We start from the raw sequence: 26571 nt of genomic DNA, 5'->3' as shown, positions 1-26571 counted from the left end.
TTGCTGATCTTTTCAAGATGAAGTTTTCCGATTTTTTTTTTTTCACTCCCAATATGAACTAAAAACCAAACAAAAAAAGCCCTCAACCTGACAAAAAATCCTTGGACTTTAAAAAACAAAGCAACATCTACAGGAGAACTGTGATCACAGGATGCATTTAAAAGCTATGACCTTGAATAATCAGATGAAGTTACCACACCCCAAGCCTTATGATCAACAGCAATAAGTAATACAAATTATAGATGCTGATGCATTTAATAAGTAATATCATAAAGGGTTAATTATGAACTTTCAGAAGTAGCTTAAAAGGCACTCTACAGAACTGAGTTATGTCAGTAGGTGCTGAAGCAAGCTCTTAAACAGCTTTCACCTACATCCACAATTTACTACCCACAGACCATCCTCATCACCTGTCTCTATGGAGAAGTGATCCAGGCAACACCAGCAAGATCTACCTTTGCTTTACAATGACATTCAGTAATTTTAATGACTTGAACTGTGAAAAGAACATTTTAAGCATTCCACATTTTTATCACATTTTGTCAATTCTAGACAAGCTACTCTCCTGTGAACTGCACTACAATGTGGGCTGCGTTACTCCCCCCACGCATCGCCTCACATGAAAATTGCTGCCATCCTCTTTTATGCAATTCTCCATTCTTCCTATTTCAAAAAATTGTTTAATAAAAAGGATTTTAATTCAAAAACCAATGCACCTGAAATATTCCACAGCAGCTCCAAGCCTAGCAGAAGTCTGTGCAGACACTGGACGCAAACCCTGCACACCACTGCTGAGCCAAAGACCTTTTTCCCAATTATGAACAAAGCCTTTTGGGCAACTTTGCTCTATTTCAGAATACAACCTCATTTATAATATTTGAAGATCCCTGTATTGTTTCTAGAGCAAAGCTTGAGATTTTGCCAAAGACCAGACTTTGACAAGGCAAGTCTACTCACTCCATGCCTACTTTCTGTGCCTTTCTGAAAGTGTGAGTGCAAAAGATCACAGCTATCTTCAACTAGTAAAATAACACTTCTGAAATATACTGTATTTTTTATATATAAAACTTAAAAGCAATGGTTAGGATACCTCATGCGTGTTTTACCCCTGATCCACACTGGCAGAAACTAAATACAAAAACAAAACCCTCAAAATCATAACCAAATTTTATTTAAACAAGGTCAGCTCACAAGCCAACCGCTAAATATGATTTGTCCATAATCTACACGTATGCGTGTCACCAAAATAGTTAGGAAATGAATGGAATGTAGCCAAGACCCAGGATCCATAAACAAGAAACCATTTCGATTATGAAAGCATCTGTCTGGCAGAACTGAAGAAATGAGCTGTGTAGAGCAAATTTTGTACTGCTGTTCACAAGGAAAGCCTAGTAAGAACACCAGGGTCTTTCCAGAAATCATTCCATAACTTTGCAAATGCAAGGGGAACAGGAAGGAGCTCATATGCAAACATACAAAGCTAAAGTGGTTTGTTGCAAGCCATCTTAAATGCCTTTTTCTCCTTGGAAAATATCAGTGTTGGAAATGACCCCAGCAGTTTTTAAGCCATGGGCCTCAGCTTGAAATTCACCTCACCCCACTTGCAGCAGGGCTGAGTCTACAACTGAGCAAACCTGAAGCTACAGCGCTCACCATGCACAGCCCTCCAGCACCCAGTGGGAAATACAGGAGCAAGAGACAGCACAGTATATAGCTGCTGATGTAAGAAACAGGAAAAGAAAGAAAATCACTGCTGCTCCTCCCTTTCCACAGTACAAGATTTGGGGAAAAGCTTTCCTCCCACTCCAGAGTTTCATCATAACTTTTGCATTCTTCAGTTACAGCAAGTAAAAGCGGATCTGTCCTATGAATATGACTGAGCTCCAGACAACTGCCTGCTATCTATTTACATTGTGAAATATTTATTAAATATCAACCACCAACTGACTGTTAAGGGACCCATCTTGATAAATGCTAGACAACAGACCAAACCAAAAGAACTTCACAGTCCCTCTGCCTTGCTGAATGGGGCCATCAGTCATTTTCAAGTAGTCATTTGTTACATTGTTTTATCCAACTAATTTATAACCATAATGAATTAAGACAAAACATCAAACTACAGCCTTTTTGCCTGAGAGTAATCTAAACTGAAAAGCACATGACAGAAAGACAGATTGATGGTCAGTGCTAAGTAATTCCCTCTAGATTAATATATTTTACCAAGTTGATGTTTCCAGTCATAATTATATTCCAAGAATCCACTGAATGACGCTAGACAAGAAAGATGCCTTAAGAGCAGCTGCTTTCTTTCTAGAAAAACTGCATTTGTTTGCAATACAGAGGGGACAGATGACAAGGAAAACCAAACATACCACCACATTGTTACCACTATCCTCTCTATGTAAATAAAACCATAAAACTTCCTTGAAACATTCTCAAATACATTTTTTAAAAAAATCACTTTTTATGATGTCCAGACTTTAAAAAGCATGAGAAAGCAAAAAGATGAAGTCCAATGAATCCATGCTCCACACAAAACCAGGGTAGATCCTGAGTCACATGAGATGACCCAGGGGGCTTGCCCAGCCTGCAGTGCAGCGTGGTGTAGAAGTCCAGGCATGTAACCAGCAGCTAGCAAGTTCTGCACCCTCCCATGCCCTGCTCCACGCAGGAGCCAAAGGAGGTGAGGCAAGGGCATCTAAGAGGTTGGGAGACTTCTGACAGTTCAAGAAACACCTCCTTGAGTCCCTTCCTCTAAACAGGTGAGCTAAAGTTTGCTCTTGGTTGGTCTGGTTTTGGGTTTTTTCCAAGACATGACACACAAAAATTTAGGAGTCATCCTTACACCATTAAACTCAGTGTTGTTAATCACTTTTCCAGTATTAAATAACTTAGAACATCATTAAACCTGATCAACTGAACTATCCGGTGTTATTTCTAGAACCTGTTCATGAAACCACATCGCAAGTGATATGATTGCACCCACGGCCACTCATTAAGTACAACTCAGATCTGTGCTTTTACAATCTGAACAACCTCCTTTCCCCTTTAGTTTTGCTCTCGGACCGTCTTTCACTCCTGTTTACCTGGTTTTGAAAGCCTATTTTGCCTAGAACCTTTGAGCTATAGTTTTTCTCTTTCAGTTACCCATTTCCTTGCCAGCTCCTACCCGAGTCTCACCCCTACTCAGCCACTGTACACTGTAAAACATAAACTTTAAATATCTGATTCAACAGACAAATGAAACTCTGGATGCAGCTGTTAGTATTATAGAAAATGCAGAAGGATCATAAGCTGCATGTATTCAATATGTACATTTGATGGCAGGTTCACTTTTGCGTATTTCTTTTTTCTTCTAGATATTCACTTATCCTCATTTTGAGACAGAAAGAATTATGTTCATTCTTCCTTCATCAGTTGCATATATACTTAGATGTCACTTATTTATGCAGCACCATGTTTACATATATTTTGAGGCAAACCAAAGAAGACCTTAAATATACCAATATAACATACAGAAAATGCAACACACATGGTTTACACTCCCAACAGTACACCAACATTTTCATGTTAGCAGTGAAAATCTTTCAAAACTTGATTAGCAGAGGAGCAATAAAACAGCTAAGGCAAGGTGCTGGCTGAAATCCAACCTCTTCCCTATTGGAGCAAGAACTTTATCAACTGATCTTAACAGTGACCACAGAGAAGCCTTCTCCACCTCTATTGCTTAAGCTTTCTGGAATTATTTCTTCCCAGAAAAGGCATTTTTAGCCTTGAACTTGAATTCCTCCATGTAACCACATTTTTTTCTTATTCAGTGATATGATTTAGTCACAGTACTTTCCTAATATAAAAGACTACCAGCAGGATTCAGAGTCCTACATTTGCAAAGGATACCAAACAGAAAACATGTAAAGAAGTAACTCAGTACCCCCTTCCTTATCTGTACAGATTTTGAGCAGCTTCCCCACAATTACTGTGGGATGTCATCAGAAGGGCATGAGAGACTGGAACTATGGCTTGACAAGAAAGAGGTCATCCTGTTCTCCAGTTCTTCCTTCCTCATTCCACTACTCTGTGTTAAACCAGAAAAGCAAAATCAGAGAGAGGAACAGAGATACAGAGCTAATAGGAGATACAGCTCTCATGCAATTACAGAAACCTGCAAAAAGGTCAAATTCTTTCAAGAGTCTTTTGCTTTTGCTTGATCTGGAAGCCATCCAACCTCTGCATAGACTCTGGGCACGATAGCCCCTCCCAAAAAATATTTTCTGTCCCGGTGTCACTTCCCAAAGCAAATACCTAAGATACAGCCTGTCCCACTTACTTCTCAATCCAACAAAGAGCACTACACCACACTAAGGTAGTACTGCTCTGTGCTGTCTCCTGGACAGCAAGAGTAGTCCACTGCAACATAATGATATCCAGAGATGGCTTACAGGTAATTAGTTTGGTATTTTTACCCTCTCATACTTTCTGTCAGTGAAGTGCCTCCCCAAGTTTGTACATACAGAATTTTATCACCGCAGTTCTGAAAGACGCAAGTAAGGTTTGGACAGTATCAGTTTTTCACTCTGCTATTCATAGCCAAGAGATCTGAGCAGGGAAGAGTTTGCTCTGCCATGACGCTGGCCCGTCCCAAGCTATTAGACATTGGTATGGGCAGCAGCCGCTGACTTGTCAGCAATCAAACCAAAGGGAAATTCCTCAAGATTTTGTGCTCTGGTTTTAGCAGGCAACAACTGCTGCCTCATGTGGGCATATGGGCCCCTGACCCCATGGAAAAAATTGTGTACATTACTGCACAGCTACTAATACCACTTTGTCTCTATCAGGGTTTAAATTTGGCTCTGGGAGGCTGGAGGTGTTTTCCGGGACCTGCAGCATACAAAGAAGATGTTCCATGGATGCTTCTGAAGATTACTTTGCTGGCTGTCATTTCAGGAGACAAAATTCAAAGACACAGATAATTCCCTCAAATCTCATGCTGCTTGTGAATTTGGAGATAGCTGGAATCAGCATGACCACTACCTGTTGTGAACATTCAAGAAGTTTACCCAAGAAGGAATTACACTCTTCTGTATCTAGGTCAGTAGTTCATAAACTGTAAAATTTCTGAACCACTAAAAGCTTGATAAAACTGAATTATCACTAAGAAAAATAAGACTCTGTCCTCTTGAACTACTTTGCTAAGTTAACAGAACTGTAGACTTACATTTCTTTTACTGCAGTAATACTGTGCTTTGAAAGAAAAAAACTGGGGTTTTTGTTGGGTTTTTTTGTTATTGTTTCCGCCCCTGACTGGGATTCAGGGGTTGAAAGCAGCTCTCAAGGAAACAAGCTTCCCACAAAAAGATCCCTCCTTGACTACTAGAGTTTTCAGAATGCTTTATTTAGCCAAGCTGTTGTGCAGCATCCCCCTGGACTGTGCCCTGCATCCCACTGTACCACACCCTGCATTTGTCAATACAATTCATTAGCTCTGCTGTTAATCCACAGGCAGCATCAGCTGTGTTTAAATAGCCTTGGTAGAAATTGGTTATCTTAGCATCCGAGGAAAAATTATTCTTCGTAGTCACCAATAACTCAGACTAGCAGTAGTCAAGGCTTAGTAGCAGTCATGGAGGTCCACCAATAGCTTCTTCCTTTTTAACTATAACAGAAAAGGCAGTGTAAAACAACCTTCTCTCTATCACAAGAAAACAAAGCACCAAGATACCTTTCAAAGAGATCATCTCCTGTTTGACTTCTCAAACAGCACCTGTCAATGTGGCATCTGAGTGCCACTCCACAACACACTAAGTGTCATAGTCAGCAGCTTTAATGGAAGACAACACCCCTCGAATTCTCTCTTCATCCTTGCAGGAAGAATGATGACCACCACTATGTGTAAGCCCATTCAAACACCTGGCTTCTAAGGAATTGCCCATTTCCTTAACATACTACTGGGTTTTCTGCTGAGCAGGAAGGTGTTGTCAGCAAACATTGCATTAAACCACAGCTGTTCAGCTACAGTATTTCTCTGGCCTCAAAGACAATACAGCCTACAAAGCTCAGGCCAGCTATTTAAGCTATTCTAACACAATATAAATTTTTGATAACGGCATTAATACATGTAATGCAGATGGCTGTAAAAATGTCAACCAACTTTTATGGCTTTCCTCTTCATATGAATATTCAGTCATCCTTTTGTCCCTAGATCCACTTCAATCCTGAAAAAGAAAATATTAAATCATTTAATTTGTGTATTTTCTGAGTTCAGTAATTTCTCAAATATGTTGTGTACGTAAATACAAAAAAATCTAACCATAGACGTCTATTCCATAGTGAAACAGAGGTTAGAAGAACAGTAAGTTTATAAGCACTTAAAGGAAAAATGGATAAATACAACACAAAAAGTATATTGGAGAAAGCCTTATGTTTCCTCTTAAGCAATTATTTTAGTCAAAGCTCTGTGTTTTTAACTTCTGAGCTGCTATTTCAGCTCACTAAATCCCAACTGCTTTAATTAGTCTTCTAAGCCCATTATGTACCAGTACCCTTCATTTATACAGGTGAACCTTCCAGCAGCTACAGAGTGCAAACATTCTTTACCAATATTTCAAACTGTATTTCCCAGAAATACCATGCACAGTCCCAACAGCAACACATAAAAAAACTGTCCAAGACCACTACAAAATCTGAATATGTACTCTTTCAGTTTCCTATAGATACATGATCAGTTTAGCTATGAGGACCACAAAGAAGAACAGAGGGCTAGAGCACCTCTCCTGTGAGGAAGGGCTGAAAGAGTTGGGGTTGCTCAGCCTGGAGAAGAGAAGGCTCTGGGGAGACCTTACAGCACCTTCCAATACCTAAAGGGGCTACAAGAGAGCTGGAGAAGGACTTTTTACATGGGCACATACCAGAAGATAAGGTTTCAAACTAAATGAGGAGAGATGTAAATTAGATGTTAGAAATAAATTCTTTACTGTGACGGTGGCAAGGCATTGGCACAGGTTGCCCAGGAAAGTCATGAATGCTCCATCTCTAAAAGTGTTCAAGGCCAGACTGGATGAGGTTTTGAGCAACCTAATCTGTGTGGTGCCATCCCTCTCCATGACAGGGAGGCTGGAACTAGATGAACATTAAGTCCCGTCCAACTCAAAATACCCTATGATTCTGTGTTAATCTGTAAAAGCAAAAAGCATATAGGAATTCAACTATTATATTATGTTTTGTGAGGCCCCTTCAGGTTTAAGAAAATAAACAGACCTGGTAGTCCAACTTCTTAGAAAAGCCTTGGGGGAGAAAACATCTTCAGATGCCCGAAATTTAAATAATAGACAGGATGTCTTAGACTCCTTGACAGAAGATGTGCATGTATCTGGGAGCAAATGCTACATACATATGTCTCTCTTAATAATGAAAATGGTGTGAAGTCAAGAATCTAAATCTGCTGTCAGAGTTATTATAAACAATCTGCTGTTATTTTTCTATCATTCAAAATAAGGTCATCCTTCAAATAGCAGTAGAACATCACCTGCCTGATTTTAAACCACATTCCAGTATTTCATTTCTGCTGTACACATGACAACATGACAGGTTTCTAAGTACTACACAAATTTTTACAGTAAAAAGAAGCTCCCTTAAGAAAATAAAAATAGTCCATTCATATAGTGTGCTATTATCATACTGACTAAACATCATGCACTTAGATTTTATTTCTAAGCAAATTTTAAGTTTAATAGAAGAAATTGAGTTTCAAATATTTGTATGAATTATAAAAAGCTGCAAAGTTACCACAGACACTGACCTAACTAAACATAACCGAATACCATAGCCTTTAAGCATGCTAATTGTTGCAGACCATTTGTCTTCTCTCATGCATCTTGTAGACTTTCTTTCCCTTTTGTTATATAATCTCCCTTGGCATTATTTGGATTACTTCAAAATTTCACGTAGCAGATTCCACTTTTTTTTTACTTCTAAAACTGCACACCTGAAGAATCACATTTGAGTTTCTAGCTGCTATAATAAATTAAGTTATAATAAATAAATTAATTTATTATAACTTAAATATTAATATATATTATTCCTCTTTCCTCTGTGCTCTTGTCCAGAAATGGGACAACTGAACCACATTTTCCATATCCTGGACTTACATGATGTGGTCATATAACATGAATGGGAAATGACATAGTAATTTCCTTTTTTTAAATTAAATGCAATGTAACCAAAAGCTTCATGGAGTCTCCATGAGAGGAAGACAGGAGTTTAACCTGTAAATGTTTCCAGTTCTCCAGGTTTTCTCATCATTACTCCTCTCTACATGCACACTGACACACGTTCCTACAACACAACTTAGCTTCAAGTTACACACCAACACTGGAGTCCTATTATGTTACTGTGGCTATGGTGACACAGCAAACACGGGTCTGTGTTTCAGAACTAACAAACCACTATCCAACCAGCCACAGCTGCAGCTGGTTTTGCGTTATTAAATCATGTCCAACGATCCTCCTCGTGGAAAAGCTACTTTTTTAGCAATGACTAGTAACTGGGTTTGCTTATTAGTTCTCTTCAGGTCTGCACAATTAACAAGCACTAAAATGCCCACATCCTCACACCATTGGGGTTCTCCTCTGTGGAAGGGCTTCTATTTTAGGCTGCTTTTGAGGAGACTAATAGCAAACCATTCCTCTGAAAATGACATTTCATTAGTAACTTTGCAAATCTTCGGCCTGATTTTCAAAAGTGCTAAAAAGCTCTGATTTCAGATTAAAGGACTTTGAAATGCATATGAAAAAAGGAACTATCCATTCTGCCAAATGCATCACTGCCATGAAACCCACTTTGGACTTTGGTTTTCAGTCCTTTACACTGAAATGTGTATGAAATATGTGTAAGAAATATGAAATCAGACATTGAAGTGCAAGTAGAAACATTTTCCATTTGCATCCAGCAGGTTTTATAGCAGAAGAAAATCTATCCAATGAGACAACTGCACAAGATTTCTGATTTGAAACCTTTAAGTCAAAAAGGCTCTTGAAGTAATCATAGAACAAAGCACAAACCATCATTTTCAAAGGAAATAATTAAATTTAAGTAGCAAACACAAAATTATGTCCTCTTCTACCCAAAGCCTAACACCTTAAAATAGAGTTTTAGGACCCCAAGAGTTTACAAATGGCACCAAACATTACATTCCTTTTTCTATAGCAAGAAGAAACCAAGTAAATTTGGTTACACCAAACAGTCCATTTTGAAAACCTGTCTTCATCAGATTAGATGTCCTGGTAGTCCCACCGAACCAGCATGGCCACCCCCTGGTGAAGCTGAGCAAGACTCTTGGACCACATTAAGGAGCATGAGAAGAGTTTCAGGCCAATCATGCTGCGCATATTTCAGAAAAATGGAAGTCGCTGTGGGTACAAAGGTATCCACACCTCTAAAAATAGAACACTTTTGAACATATAAACCCACATTTGTTCGTTTAAAAAAAAAAAGTCTGCACTGGTATCACTTTTACTTATCTTTTACGATCAGGTAATCTTAAAGGAAACTCACATTAATACAGTAACAAATTACTACTTGTGCTATTTTTACTCTTTCCTGATTCAGGTATGGGAACATACATTTGGAAAAGACCAATTCATTTGCAAAATTAAGTCATTTGCTGAATCAGGATTTATTAACTTTTCCCTCTACAAAAAAAAATCCTTATTTGGGCATAAGAGGGCTAGTCACCTTCTTAGATCATCTATTTTAAAGTATGCACTTTTCTTCTTTAAACCTCTTAGATCTGTATTTTGACTTCTGCAACCCCTTTCAAGGCCCCTTCACACCAAACTTTCCCCCGAAACAGCATGACTTCTCCCAAACTCATCAAGACCACCCTGGCCATTAGGTAAGGCGGGATCCCTGAAAGCTGTTTCAGCACTATTCAGAGATGAAGGAACCCAAGTTACCCTGAGCCCAGTGTAAAGGATAGCTACCCTTGTAGTAACAGTAGCCACACAGTTTTCCCTTGAGATTCTGACTCTTACAGGGACATTCATAAACTCCATATATTCCATAAAGAAGCTACAAATAAAATATACATTAACCACAAGCTACAGATCCACAACAGTCCTTGACATTTAAAACTGATAAGGGGTAGGAGACGCTGGCATACAGTCCAGCAGTGTACTGAGTATATCCCAAAGTCTTCCTCAACTGTACTTCAAGTATCTCCCTTTCCTGGCTTGGGTCTGGTCCCCAGGAGCTTTGTAAATAGAGTGCTGTACCACTGTGACTGAAACTAGCCAATACACTTCGCCACAAAACTGTCTGCAAAACAAATTTATTTTAAATTCCAACATACGGCACTGTCCCACCAGCAGTCACTACAAGCTGCAAGATGAACCAGGTAGTACAGCCTAAAACTAATTCAGTTTAGGTTAAGTGTAGCTGCAGACCTCACAAGACAAGGATCACTTGCTATGCATCCTAACAACTGTGATCATAAGGGTTACTCTGACTCCAGCTGAAGTTTTTGCTAATTTTTGATTGTGACTGCTGTTCAGACAAGGTACAGTTACTTAAAGATGCCAACCCCCACACCAATATCTTTGTTGCTCTGCTGTAATGTCATAACAAAAATATCTAAAGTTGCTCAAAATATTTCTGAAAATTACCTTAATGCTTCAACTTCTGGTTTTCAGATACTTTAATAAAAGTAAAGATAAGCAGCAGGTAGAGAGTGGGATGCTTGTTGCTAGGTGATACCTAGCTCTCTTGAACTCCTACAGACTGAAATATTTATCCAGACTCCCACAAAGAATGACATCTAGCACAGAGAAGAGACACACACGTACTAAAGTACATCAGGATTCAAAGTAAGAAGCAGCAGCTCTGCCACCTGCTTGGTCCCTAGGGCACCTAAGACGAGGAGACTGCAGTCTGGGATGGCGGTGATGCAACTTCTCCTAAGCATCTGTCCCAGTTTTCTCTGAGCCTTTATGGAGTGATATCTTCAATACATTCATGTCAAAACAGAATGATCTCAATGCCATTGCAATTGGGGCAGTTCAGGTAAATACATCTTTGGCTACCTGACCATATACCAATGTTGTTTTCCTGATGCTTGGGGTACTTTTACCCAAACCACTATATTCTGACAACAGATTTCCATAGAAGAAAGTATGCAGTTGGCCAAATGTGGATGAATAATTAATCAACCAAACACACACAACCTTCATGCCACATTTCTCCTGTTCCTCACTTTAAAAGGTTTATACTAAAGGTTCAAGAAGTTTACACAGTCCTTCAGTAGAGGATTACAGGAATAAACATTATTCTTTACAGGGTCTTTTATTTGACATTAATGAATTATTCTGAACGGAGCAGCTTCAAGGGTAAATCCCAGTCCTTCTGAGTCTTCAAGATGAGTTCCAAGAACAATTTGTTCACCCTAGAACTTAAGTGTCTAGTTTGACAACTATTAGATAAAGTTCCAGAGAAAGACAGTATCTTTCAGTAATACTTAAAAAGCCTTGCTACTGCATCAGTGTACACAAATGAAATTAGAAAGTGTATGTGGACACTGATAATATTGTAAAGATAGAACAGGACTTCATTAATTAAACTCTGGAGAAATAGTACAGCCCTCAAATGACTGGATTTAGGCAAGAATCAGTAGTCAATCTAGAAGAGTACAATAAACTGCAAGGAGCAGAGAAAAAAATAGCCAAATACTACTCCTTGACTTCTAATTCTAAAAGAACTTTGACACTCAGTTGTTTGAATGGATAGCTCTGAAACCTTGATACTCCCTTCACAATTGTAGCTTAAACCAAATGGCATTGTTTTTCATTAGATGCTAATAAAACAAATAGTGATAAACACAGTCACCCATCACTTTGGGCAGCTTCTCTGACATACGGAAATGCTCATGTTACAGTGCAGGACAAGGTCTGTCAGCTCACCACCTTATCCTTGCACACAGCTCAAACTCCATTAGAGTTAAAATTTTATTTGCCAGCCTGTGCACAATGTCAAAGAACTTGATGAGCCTTTTCTTATTACAAAAATTATAGCTTTATACATATATATATATAAAAATATAAAAATGTGCACATATTTAAGTCACAAATTTTTGGTGAGTTAGCTTTTTTTTTCCTAAGTAATTTTCTGAAGGAATGTGCAGAAAGCATACTTTCTAATATATCATTCAAAATAATACATATTTTAAAGGTTGGATGAAAAGTCTAACTCCATTTCTGAATTCACAAAGAACTGCAATTAATAAAAAAAGTCATCTTTTCCCCTTTAGACTTTGTTTTTCCCCTTTCTTCAGCAAACTGTATATATTACTCTCCATATAAGGATTATACAAGATTTGCACTCATAAGGGCTTATGAGCATCTGAAAGAAGTATTTAAAATAATATTTAAAATTTTGGAAGTGGTTATACCTAATTTCAGGTTGGGATTATGTATGTTCTGTTTCTACATTTTGTTTGGACTTCAGATGAAACAAATGTGATTAGGTGTACTAAAAATTAGGTCAAACTTTAAATGAAAAGGAAGGTAAACCATGGGAAAACTGCTTGTGCCTCAAGGAGGATAAAAGGGAAGATACCTGCTAGTGATTTTTCCATATCTCCACAGTGGGGGAAGGGATAAAGACCAACCTCACCAGCAGGAAAGTTTCATCTAGACTGACACGATAGGTGCTGCATGGGAAAGGTCCTAACTTTATAGGTTTCCTACTCTTAGTTTGCCCTGATAATACAGATTAGCATTACCACCTACTATTACCCATTGTCCTACTTCTGGTTTAAAGCTTTTACTCAAACTAGGCTTATGCTCAGTCCAAAATCAAGCCAGCTTTACCTGAGGTACAAGCAGCAGTACTTTTTCTCTCATCTCAAAGTTGCAATATAACCTTTTATATTCTAGTTCATTCCAAAAATAAAACAAGGATTTTCTTTATCTTCTGTTAGGATGCTGCTGAATCCCAGAGACCACCAGAAGAACAAATAATCCTTACACTTGTATGCGCTTATAAATGAAATGACCAGATCTTAAGAACCAGTTTACTTAAGAATACAATTTCTGTGTGGACCATGTCTCTGATGTTTCTCAATGTGATAGGAACCTCCTGATTACCTGATCTGAGGGTGGGTGGATGAACCCCTATGGCCTCATGCTACAAGTCCAATGGAATGAGGACAACTTCACTGCACACCTGAGTCAAAATCTGCTCTTTGGTCAAGCCAGCTGTTGTGAGCAGAACTACCAGTGGCTTAGCCTGGAAGAAAGTCCGAAACACATGAATACCTGAAACAGATCAATACTGCCTCAGATGGCAAATACTACCCTTATGTGACTCAAAATGTATTAAAGTGTATCTTCACAGTTGACTTCAGAGGGAACACAGGACAATGGAAAAATCAGAGCACTAATAAAAAATGTAACAACATGTAGTAGCTTATACAAACCCTGGCATGTTTTCCCATTTTACACTGTGCAAGATGCTGTAAAAGAAGTTAGAAAACAGCAGTAACCACCATCCCACCATGGACAAAATACTGTGCAGTTCTCAACCACAGTGTCAAGCACTCTGAGCCAACTTTCACAGCAAAGCCATTTAAAGAATAAACAAAAACAGAAGTTGTGCCCATTAGAATTCCTTTAAAAGAGGGAACCGTATTGTTCCCACAAACAGCAGAAAAAAATCTAACCAAGCTTCAAGTTTATACATCACCAAAAGGTATTTGGAAAATCAGTGTTGATGCTGCTGAGGCCTTCATAGGCAGCAAGAGCCAACACCTCATCCCACCAAGCCCCAGCCTGGAGATGGTCACCACTTTAGATGTGACCACATATGTAACTTCTACCTCACTGCATCAATAAATGCATGGTAAGTTAGCAAAAAGCCAAACTGCTTGAACAAATCTTTTCTGATACTCCAAAGCAGAGGTGGCAATAGTTATGAAGTGGCCTTGACCTCTCTAGCTACAGCCACAGCACTTAAGAGAGGATAGGCTTCCACAATTTACCCAGAAGTTGAGAAAAAAGAGCAAAGAAAATCAAATAAGCCCTATTCCAAGCTGTGATACACACTGAAGAAATCCGGCTTCCAGGCTAAGAGTTATGCTTCCAAGAAATAAAGTCAAAAGCTGAATGCATCCTGCTCTTCATAGTGGATAATAATGACCAGGTCCTATTCCTTCCTCTGCACAACCCACAACCAATTCCAACACTACATTTTGACAATTTGGGTCCCTTCTTTTGATTTCCATTAGAAATACATCAATAAAATGGTTTTCCAAGAAAACAGCATGGTATCTACAGCATTGTATCTATCTATGTGACTGCAGTTACATAATCAGGCTCTAAACGAGGGACGCTACATGACATCAGTGATGCTATTAATCAATTTAAGGAGCCTATTTGGCTGGCATCCTACAAATGTGGGTGATGAGTGTCTATTTTAATAGGAAAGTACACTCTCTAAAATTGATCTATTGACCACAAGTGTTTCAATTAATAATTTTTAATGTCTTTTCTCCTAGCCTGCCCTTCCTTAAAAGTGCACACTGGAATTATTACTAATAATCACCTCTCAGCGTACTGGAGGTAAAAGGTTCAGAAAAGGAAGAAATCGCACAACTTGTCAATACAACATTCCCATCAGGCACTGACCAGCTTGAAACAGCTTCACTACCAGATTCAGCAGCTACAAATCTTTTAGTAGCAATTTGAAATCCAGAGAAAATCACTGAAGCATACTCATGCTCTTGATGCCTTTGGAAGGAATGAGGAGAATGAAATTTCTCTCTGTACTGCTACTAGAGAATTTCTACTGAAAACTCTTCATCCCAGCTTTTCAAGCTTCTCAATACATAGTAAAGGTCAGCAAAAGCCATCATTAACCTTAGGAAATGCTACATGTGTCTGGAGATCCATCCAATACATACCTGGTCATATTCCATCAGCCTCCCTAGGCCTCATCATTTTTCTCCTTGTTCCAAAAGCCCTCACAGTTTTGACAAGACATGCAGATGCTCTGATTATTTTCCTGTCCTTGCTAACAAAGAAATATATTTGCCTCTTACATGGCTGGGAAATAACTTCATGCAGTATTCCAGGCAGACATTAATCTGCAAATCTGACTACATACTTAAAGTCCAAAATCCATAAGCAGCTTGATTTCCAAAGGTAATTTTTACTTTCCAATCTCCTACTGAGGTGACTGTACCAGCCTGCAGGACTCGCCATCTGCATGCAGCAAGCCAGTGACATTTCACTCTGCAGACCAATGTGGGCAAACAACCCCCTTAATCATGGCTTGCCAACTGTTCACATTCACAGCCCAGAAACCATAACCTAAAGAGCAATTTCTGCAGATAAAGTTCTTTCCAATGGGCAGGTTCATCTCACCTACTGATGGACACCTACACCTGCCTAGGTGCCCTTCATGGCTCTGCAGCTAAAGGACAGAAAGAGGCAGTGTAAGGGCCTGAGTCACTGTCACTGCAGCCAGTCCAGCAAATGATTTTGACCAAGAAGCATTTTAAATGAAACAGTACTTAGGTGTCTGCAAACTGAAGGGTATTGTAAGTTTTCAGAGCTTTGGTTTTTTAAAACAAGTCTTGGGTTCATTTGTTTTCCTGATCAAACTAAATTTTAAGACTTAAGAAGGCACTATTTTAATGGAGCCAGGAGGACTTGGAAAAGCAATCCATTTCTACAAGAGCTTAGAGGGAAAATAGGGAAAACAGAAAATTAACTTGAGTTGGTTAAATACTACTGTCAAGCAGGAACTGGTGACACCAACCATGCTATGTTTCCCATACACCAAAGCTCATCAGTTATACAGACACCACCATAAAAAAATTACTACAAAAATCAGAAACTGAAAATGGTAAGAAAGTCACATTGCCTGATTTACAAAATGAGAGACAAAAACACTGCAATGAAAAAATCCTGTATTTCACAGGGAAACACACAAATGTAAAGACCAAGGTTTTTCACAAACTTGGCCAGGCTGCTGATCCCATATTCTGTGTCACTGCAGTGAAACAAATAAACCCTAAGTTGATGCTCCCAATATTCCCACTACGATAGCAGAAAGTGTATTTAATTATCTTTCAGGGAAGAGAAATCAACAAATTAATTAATAAACACACTTAATCACAAGAGACATGAAAACCAGAGGCAATACCACTGAGGAGAAACATTTTCTTCCCCCTTAGTATTCCAGGTGTAACAAAAACAATGTGACAATATGGATGCTGTTTTGAATTAAGTATGCCTTCTACCCAAGACACCCAAAAAACCCATACTTTCCTAACCACCATGATCCATAACCCCCATGAACTATCCCAACTCAGAATACCATGAATTACATGAACAACTAGACTCACCACTTCCCCGAGGATTAAATTCAACAAACTGCTTGACAATCAAGGCTTTTGTTTTTCTATCAGTTCCCTTTGATTACTTTTTTGACTTGCAGAGTTGTCCCTCTCAATCCTTAAGGATCCTCCCATCTCTCTCAGGTTCATTAACCTTTCCACCACCCTTGAGACACAGGGTCCTGGCCCAGGAGGGAAATGCTCCCCCTCTCAACCACTGGACATCACCTTCCACCTCCTCTGCTTCCAGGATAGGCTTCTGGTAGGTGAGCTGGCAGCTCCTGCAGCTCAAATGCAGTTGCCTCCATGCACACCCTAGCATCAGTGCCATAACTGGCACCTTCACAGCTCCACATCTGAGGGTGTGAGCCTGTTAGCCAGACCACCCTATCCTCACCCCGTGGAGTGAGCAGTCTCATGTTCCACTGCCTGACATACAGTGCCTTCAGAAGAGTTTAAAATTATAATCTGAAACAAGGTGATGTAGAATTTGCGAGCCCAACACTCCTCTGTGACTTGTCCCACCTACCCTCATCACTACTCTTACCATAGCTCTCCCTTCACCCTCTCCCCTGAGCTTCATTCTTGGGCAGACCACTCATCCAGTGGCACTAATCCAACAACAACCCTCTCAGTTTCACTGAAAGTGAGGCTTTATTCCCACTAAAAAGCCAAATCCTGACTCCATCCTGCTGTTTAATCCATTACTAAGAAAGATTTCAAGGTTGGGTTTCTTTCTTAAACACAAAAGCTAATTATTTCTTCTATATCCTATATGTGCTCCTGATCATTCATTGGGTACAAATATTCCCTATTCTCTACATTCTGGGTTTTCAATATCCTGAATTCACTGCTAGCAGCAGAGGTGGCTGGTGCTATCTACTCCAAGACACCATGAAACAGAACCTGTCTCACACAATGCTCTCCTGCTGGAAAGGTTTTGTTACAAAAGACAAAGCAATTATGAGAGCATCACCACAGGAGCAAACTTCAGTTAATAACACCATCACACACAAAGTACTGACAGTGGTCCAGACAGCAAATTTCACTGCACATTGGAATATTAAGACATTCTGAGAACAGTTTTATTAAAAGCAGTGGTAGCTGCAATAGTCTTTGTAATAAATATAAGGAATACTGCAAACAACTTTCATTCCCACAAGTGGCAAATGTCATCATCCTAATGATAACCCCTACCGAGTTACATCCTGTAGAGTTATCACAATTAAGATTCTGCTAAAATACCCATTAGAAATAACTATTTTTAATTAACTGTAATTCAGACTTATAATATGAAGCAGGTTGTAACTTGATGATTTTTGTAAGACAATGAATTAAAAATTAGAAAAACAAAATAAAGGTTAGCCTCTTGGGGGGAAAAAGGAAATCAAACCAATTTCAATATATATGGGAAAAAGTAATATAAAAACATATAAAAATAATAAATTTTGGTTACACAGACCAAGTTTTATAGACGATAAAAAGTAAACCACTGAAAATAAGAGTTCCCTAAGTGTGCATTTACAGTTTAAAAAGAACAGAAAAAAAATCAGTGTTATAGGCCTGAAGTTGATATGGGAGAAAATATGGAGGTGAAAACAATGTCTGCTCTACTAGACCCTTCATAACTTAGTTTAAAAAAAAAAGAAAAGAAAAAAATAAAATAAAATAAATTAAAAAATACATGCAGATATTGCTACAAACCCACACAGGAAATGCATACAAAGGGTTAAAAGCCAAACTGCTCCCAACAGGGCCATATTCAGCACAGGCAGATTTACTATCCCTCCCTGGCCCATCAGGCCCTGGTACCAAACCAAAGGCTTACAGCTGGGGAGGCCTAACAGGGGAAGGCGTCTTATATTTAAGAGCCATTTTCACTAGCTCCATCACTTTTATTCTTAATCCCATTCAAGCATTAGTCAGATTATTTTGCTTTTCCAACCTGATCCATGGAGAAAGCCCACTTTTCTCATCTATCAACTGACCAAGTGACAACAATGTGAGATCAGTCCAGTGATCCATCCTCCTGTCTGCTTCCCTGTCCTGCTGCGCACAGCAGGCACACTAAAATACAAGTGTCAAGCAGTCAACAAATCTCGACAAGCCCCTTATCTTAAAGGCATCAAATATGGTTTAAGTCATCCTCTTATATGGAAAAAAATCTCATGGACTGGGGCCAGCAGTTTAAAGGGCTTTGACAAGCAGGGAAGGATTAGAACAAGCCAGCACCATTTCAAAATGAAAAGCAGAGAGGTCTGGCTTCTGAATAAGCAAATTCACCAAAAAGCCACAAGCTTAACTGGAAACATCTTAACCTGAGTATTTCAGCAAATACAAGTAAGCTCTTTCTAACATGTATTGAAATAAATAATGCCATATTTCCTTTATTGTTGTTTTTCTTATCTGCATTTGAAAAGAGCCCACAAGGAAACACTCTATTGAATGAGTTCAGGAGGAGCATATTATCTAAACAGAGAGGTACATTTGTATTAATACCCAGGGATGACATTCACCAACATCTTCCTACTATCCTGTAAATGCCCTCAAACAAACATCTCTACACTGTATCAGGGATGCAGAAGTTTCACAGAAGCTGCTCTTGAAAAGCTTCCCGAGGACGAGCATGCCAGAAAGGGCAACCACAGTAAACGCTCTCTCTTACGAGATTTTTCATACCCTCTACCCAGTGCACTCAGACTATCGCTATTTCTGGACTCAGCTAAGAGAAGGAGAATAAATTCTCAAGACAGAAGACTTAGTAGATAGTCATAACATACCTTCTCTTGAGGAGAGCTACAAGGACAAGACATTGCTGGGTCGAGTTCTACCACTCCAGGACTCAGCTTCCAGCCAAAGTCATCTCCCCTTACATCTCCCAAGCTAGACCAAGACAAAGCACCCCCCTTCCACAGAAGTGAGGGGCATTTACAGTATATCAGGCAAACATTAAGTTTCAAGCACCAGTCTACATTAGCTTGAGCTGAAGCTGCGACCACTCTGGAGGCAAGACGCCACAAGATCACAAGATCCAAGCTGTTCCCAAACAGAAAGAATTGAGCAGGAAGGGGTTGTATAGCTAGAACAGTATCTGATTATTTCCACCACTCCTGCCAGTAGTAGGTCAGATCAGGATCCTCATCACCTGGCTCTTTCTTGCTTTCTGAATTTCATTTTCTCTGTTGCCACCTAAAGAGTCATCGATGGAAAATTCACATAAATTGTAAAAACTAGGGGTAACGGAAACCTCAAAAGATCATCTAGTCTCTCCCTAGCAATTCAAACCACTGTGATTACCTCAAAAAATCATTCCATCTTTATTATATCTATTATAGACAAGCTTCAGGAAAAGAATCACTGGACCTGCAAAGAAAAACTGCCTGTAGCACCAAGATTTCATCCTGATTCATTCTGAAGACAGAACATCTGCTTTAGCATGAAACTAGGATCATAAATAGAACAATACTCAGGATATGGAGCTGGGAGCTTGCCAAAGCTCTAATATTTACTTCAATTGCTCCTAAATAAGTCTATGAAGTAAACATTTTTCAACACAAAATTAGGATTAAACCCCCCCACAAAGTGTTACTAATTATATGTCTCTTAAGGGTGTTTTCCAGATCAACTATCATAGATGATGTCTGCAAAATTATTTCAAGATGAAAAGCAATATGAACTTCTATGACAAAGTTTTAGCTGTCAAGGACAAAAGTGAATATAAGAAAAATATGTTTTCATTCCTCAGTATGAGATAATAGAGTACTCTTTTAAATTGAAAAAAAAAAATCCATACACAATAGCAATCATCTGTCCAGCTTCTTTAAAACTGACTTCATACACAAGCTTTGTGATCCATGCCCCCCAAAAAATAATAGGAGTGACAAAAGGCAGTTCCTTCATGCAGAAGTCTGTGCTGCCCTGGCTAAATTTATTTTCCTAGAGAGGCAAGGCTATTGCTAACCCTAGTCAGACGAAGTTTGGAAATACTGCTGAACTCTAATACTGGCACATCTAGGTCATTACAAAGTCTGTGGAGCTGATGATCTAATGGGTTGTGATCCCTACTGAAGTATGAGTCAGTACTTGGTCCATGCTTTGTTTTGTTGTTTTTTAATTTCAATACATCTCAACTCAAGATACAAAAAGACAAATGTAAATCTCTGAGTGTAAATCAACACCCAAGTCTGTATGTTAGCAATGAACAGTAGTGAATGCACTCAACACTATTTTCACAACAAGGAAAATCCTTTTTGTACAGTAAAAAGACACAAGAAAATGTAGACACTCTCAAGGTAATCACATGAAGAAGTCAGACACTTCTAAATACCTCTGATTGCTTAGGATTTGGTTATATCTGATTAGTCACACACAGAGAGTCACCAAAAATAATACCAGGATTTTTTTTCTATTGCATAACAAGACCTTACAAGCTAATTTATTTAATATTACTATAATTTGATCATACAATGTTAATGTACTTTTAGCTATAAGGATATTTAGATGGGTAATGGTCAGACTGAATTCTTCAGTGCTGTACTGTGACATAGGGATGCACTGTCTGAAAAGGGTACTAATAAAGCCATTATTGTAAGCTTTCACTGGTATGGAGCAATTATGTAACTTTAAATTATCTTCTCTTACATGTTACAATCACATGAGACAACAATGCTGTTTAAAGCAGCAACAAGCATCAATACACACTTGGGAAAGACAAGGCCAGACTAACAGAAATCGGAAGGTGATAGTAAGAAGGGGGAAAAAAAAAGACTACTCAAACACAGCTGAGAAGTAGAGAAGGAAAACAAATACGTTTGCTGCAACTCACTACTACATTTGTGTTTTCTCAACTCCTCAGAAATGGAAACATCAGTGTATTAATCAAAGGCAAGACCATCAAGCTTACTGCCACCACAGAAAAAGCCTCCAAACCCTACAGCATAAAACTAGGGTTCTACACAAAATTTCTTTAATAAGATTAAACAGATATGTAAAATACAGGTAATGGAAAAATATAATTTACATTTATTTTGCTTTGTTAATTTTTCTGTGTAAGTCTAATATTTTTGAGTTTTTTTCAGGGAAGTAGCAGATGAGGCCAGCAACTGACAGGTCTTTTGTGACTGTGCCCTCCTACTGCCTTTAAAACAGGTGTAACTGTAAATTTTTGCTTTCTTGCTCACACTCCAGTGCCCCAGTTTTGTCATTTTTAGTGATTCCTTCCTGTGTGAACAAGCCTGAGCTTAAGTGTTTTCTTTCACATGCTAACAGGAAACCCTGCCTCCGAAGTTACAAACAGGGTGCAGGGAGAGGTGCAAGGAATAAGCATGGCCAAGACAGAAACTTTCATGTAAAACCTGAAAAATGAGATAATAGATTAGCAGTCTAGAAGAGGAAGGGTTAAAATTGCTATCTAGAGCAAAGCAAAAAAACCCACTATGATTTATCACATACACCAAACAAATTATCTTTCATCTCCAATTACTGGACTACACAGCACAGCTACCATCACTTGGCCTCATGATATATTCACCAGCTACTCAAAGTCCTACTAGCAGCCAACTTCTAGGTGCCAACACTGTACAACAGATTCATTAAAACTGGTATGACAGGACAAAGTTTCAGCAGGTCTACAGGTGACAAAATCTGGGGAGGCAGAGTACACTCAAGGGCAGCACTGCCATTTGAAGTGATCTCAGCAAGTTAGAGAAATGTTTTGTCAGGAACGCTGTGAAATTCAGCAAAGGCAAATTCAGGGGCAGGTCCTGCACCTAGGGAAGAATAACTCCAAGCACCAGTACATGCTGGTGGCTGACAAGCAACTTGGCAGAAAAGGAGCTGGGGTCCCAGCAGGCAAAAAGTTGACCATGAGCAAGAAATAGGCCTTCTTGGTAAAGAAGGCCAACAGCCTTATGGAATACTTTAGGAAGAGCATCATCAGCAAGTTCAGGGAGATGATCCTCCCTCTGTGCTCTGCTGAGACATCTGGAGTACTGGGTCCAGTGCTGAGCTTCCCAGTACAAGACAGACATGAATGCAACAGTGTCCAGGACAGGTCACCAAGCTGAAACACATGATGGTTCTTGAGGCCTGGCAGTAAGAGTTGGAGCTGCTGAGCCTCAGGAAGGAGAAGAATTAGTGGGAAACTCAGTGGTCTCTGCAACTGCTTAACACAGTGCAATGACAACAGAGTCTAGCTCCTCCCTGAAGCAGGCAGGAACATAACCCAAGGTAAAGGCCACAACTGCAGCAAGTAGAATTTCAATTAAGAAAATTAGAAAATGGATTTTTTATTATAAAGTTTTTGATAAACTGCCACAGATTGACTAAAAGGTCACTGAATCTTCATCCTTGGAGATACTCAACACTTTACTTACCCGAGGGTTGGAGCAACCTCAATGAACTTGGCCCCTGCTTTGAGCAAGGACTGAACCAAATGAATGGTCTACAGACACACCTGCAACCAATGTCAGTTTGTCATTTAGAGGCTTTTTTCCTATGTATATCAGGTTTCTCTAAGCATTAAGACTTTGACAATACAGTTCTTGAGAATATAAAAAGATTCCATTCCAGTGACACAAATTTTTAAAACCCAAAGTTCAGGGGTGCTTCACACAAGTTTTAGCATTCTTAAAATTGGAATGAAAAAAATCCCTCCAAATTCTGTTTTCCTTCTAAGCTACTAAAACAGAAATGCACTTCTTCTTCAGCACACTTAATCATAAATATGCAAATAAGTGTATATGCAAAAATATATATTGCCTATTTGTATGTATTTGCTAACATATCTTGAAGCCTCCAAATACTCATGGTTCTGAAGAGGTAAAAGAATGCAGCAGCTTCATATTTAAGTACTATGCCACGGAAATACAAATCACATAGTTAATTCTCACTGTTTATTGTTTATTTATCTTACTGACATTTCATAATACAAACTGTATTTTAAATCAGCTCCTGTGTAATGCATTTCCTGTACTTGTGATGCCGACTAGTGTAACAAGAGCTATAGCCACAGCTCACACAGACACCAGAAAAGTAACAGAATGTTTCCAACTGAAAATAAAGACCTGCATTACTTCAGTGCTACATCAATGTCACCACTAGTACATACTATTAGACTACATCTAGAGGACTTCAGTAGCTCAAATCAACCACTCTGTCAAAGACTTTGTAAATTTTCAAGACATGAAAAGCAAAGTAATAGTAATTCCACCATGATACGCTTATGTACGCAAGCATAATCCATCTGAGATATAAAATTTATGCCAAAATGAAATTTAAAGTTTCAGATTTTTATGTACAAACAAAGAATACAGATCACAGGACAAAACATAAGGAGCAACAGATTTCTGTATTTTCCCGTCATCTGTGAACAGAGCACCAGGACACATACATGATATTAATCACCCAGGACTCCACAGATTGCATCAGCAGAATTACATATGGAATCCACAACTATTATTATACTTTGATGCTAAAGTTAGACTCCACACAGCACTGAGAGGACACATTCAGTTCCCTTTTCGCTTCAAAAGTGGTACAGACTCAGATGGCATTCCTTCTCCCTTCTAGAAAGATAACAGTGTCCAGATTGTATGTCAGTTCCAAAACACTTAACTCCACATTAAAACTGGAGTTTTCAGCAACATCAGTAATTTATTTTTATTTTTTTTTCAGTAGTGTAACTGATTCCATATAGAAACAGCAAGAATGAAAACAAAGCACACTGTGGAAAATTTTGCCTGCATTTGAACCATAAATCATGAAGGTCATGCTTGGTTTCAGGTCATGGGACAGACCTATCCTTGGGAAATATCTCAAACAGAGCAAAGTAGCTCTGCCTTGCTTCAGCTCACTACATGCACAGCACCTCTGGGCATCTCTCCAGAGCAGCCACCGCCCTCAGCAATGAATGCTCACCAGCACAGCTCTCCACAGACTACACCATCAAGTGCCCAAAGGCAAGCAACCATACCTTCCTCCCTGTGTAGCATCACACCAGGGGTAATCAGCATTTAACATTTCTGTATAAGCAAGCAGCAACTGAGAAACTGGCAGCAGTACTCAATGCAAAATAAAAAAAAACCACAAAACAACAAACCCCAGAACTGACACCAAATATCCAGCTCTCTGTCCCATAATCATCGGTATTGCAACAGTAATTTCAAAGAGAAACACCACATTTTTTAAGTGATCAAATCATATGCTTACAAAAATATACAGCTCTGGAGACAAAAGAGGAAAAAAACCCAAACCTATACCACCAAGAGAGAAAAAAACACAGCCCAACCACAAAAGCAAAGAATCCTCTTTCTCAAAATATAGTCACAAGACTTAGCTGTTTTAACTTTTAACCCATATTCTCCAGGGGAGGGATGGAAGGCGGGAGGATAAATACATGTTGCCTAAGACATCTTAACAATCTGTTAATTGACACATTCACTGTCATACTGCTATTCATGAAATACAAAGCCAGTTTCACCGTCCTAGATTTTGAAGAAGAAAACAGGTGATTTAAGTTAATTATTATATTGGTGAGTAATAAAAGTATTAAGGGAAGTGTGGCAAACAGTTTTATTTATTAGCTCTCACTGAAAATCAGAGGATAAAAAGCATTTATGACAATTATTACAACCGCATAAATATAAATCAAGGCAGGGGAAAAAGCCCTGCATTGGTCTAGTTCAAATTTTTAGTATTAGAAATTTGTAACTAATCCTTCAAGATAATGTATTAGTAATGCTACAGGCCTAGTGTTTCCTTTATCCACACATAAAAACACTGCCTCCATTGTGTGAGGTGCCAGACAGAGCAGAAGGCAGTCCCCAACTCCAGCAATATTTTTCATGCTGTACTACTCAGGAAATCCTTTGTCCACCCCAGCCACAGCTTCCTCAGTTGTAAAACAGAGCAGCAACTCTACCAGAAGACAGTCACGTTCCTGGTGGAGGGCACAATTCACCAGAACAGAGGAATATACCTAAAAGCAATGATGCCACCAGCTCCTTCTTTCCCCCCCGCCCCCACTCTCAGCTGACATCACTAACTCTCGGCTCACAAGAAGTTCTGCACCTCTGATGTTGAACTGAATGCTTTGGAGGACTAAGGTCACCAAATGGGCAAATCTACAATTGACTTTTAAAAATAGTTAGTTTTCAGCCAGATTTGTGAACTCTGCTTGCCCAGAGGCCAAACCACTGCTGGAACCAACACACAGAAGGGAGTACGAATGGCAGGAGAAGGGCCAATGGAAACGGCTGCTTCCGGCACAGCAAGGTGCAGGGTTTGCTGAGAGTCTCATCCAAACCATAACTGGTGGACAGATCAGAGAACATGAAAACTGCTGCTACTGCAGAACTGAAAAACTTCCCAAAACTTTTTACAGTCTTCATTAATGGCATGAATTTTTGAAATCATATAAGACAACACTTCAGATTGGTATATCAAGATAGAGATGTCAAGAATACATCAGCAAGAGCTGGCAGAATGATGTTCTCTGGCTCTGTAATCACTTCATTTTTCATGAAATTCTGAAATTGTCTCAGGACTTGTCTACTGTTGACAGAGATATCTATACATTTTCTCATTAAACTTCACTGGGATCAATCCTTAATGTAACTCTACTCCCAAAACAGTAAGTGAAACATAAAAAGAACTCTTCAAACACAAAAGGATATGAAAAGTCCACAGGAGTATTTTTATTTCTTAACACTCTCTCTTTACTTTACAGATATACTTTAGAAACAAATTGAATTAACTCACAAGTCCTATTTATCTGTCAGTTACAATGCCAACAGGCACTTCAACAAGGACCAGACAACTGGAGACCAAGTAGAGTACACTGTGATGGCTTTCAGAACCTGGCTTCCCTACAAGTGAAGGTGCTCAAATCTATACTTGCATGGCCTCTGACAACAGGCAGTACAAAAGTTATATTTAAATTACATTTTTATTTATTGAGGAAAAAATAAAATTACAATGAAACCTCCAAGATTTGCTTGTAAGTCCAGCAAAAGATAAGCAGTATTCTGGACCCAACTGCTAAGCCAGTGGAGAGCACACACTCCTACATACATTTAGAAATAGATTGGCATAGTCTCTACAGACAACATTTTCTTTAAGAAAGCTGATCCCTCCGAGGTAATTCAAAGCTACCAGTATTACTGAGCAACACCTTAACTTCACTC

The 26571-nt window shown here is 39.0% G+C and overlaps 1 protein-coding gene across 5 annotated transcripts in view; it reads right to left on the bottom strand.

Moving 5' to 3' along the window:
- The window catches only part of KLF12 (KLF transcription factor 12), a 235166-nt gene that overhangs the window by 164370 nt on the left and 44225 nt on the right, over positions 1-26571 (bottom strand). For 3 of the 5 annotated variants that reach the window (XM_058835439.1, XM_058835447.1, XM_058835456.1), the window contains one exon: positions 6149-6212. The exons of the other annotated variants lie outside the window; for them this stretch is intronic. In XM_058835439.1, coding sequence (XP_058691422.1) covers positions 6149-6169 — 21 coding nt within the window. In that variant the 5' untranslated portion in view covers positions 6170-6212. The remainder of the gene's footprint in view (positions 1-6148; positions 6213-26571) is intronic. 5 annotated transcript variants of the gene reach the window in all.

Source organism: Poecile atricapillus, chromosome 1, assembly GCF_030490865.1.
Source record: "Poecile atricapillus isolate bPoeAtr1 chromosome 1, bPoeAtr1.hap1, whole genome shotgun sequence".
Lineage (NCBI taxonomy): Eukaryota > Metazoa > Chordata > Aves > Passeriformes > Paridae > Poecile > Poecile atricapillus.
This window is presented reverse-complemented; position numbering and strand designations above follow the sequence as displayed.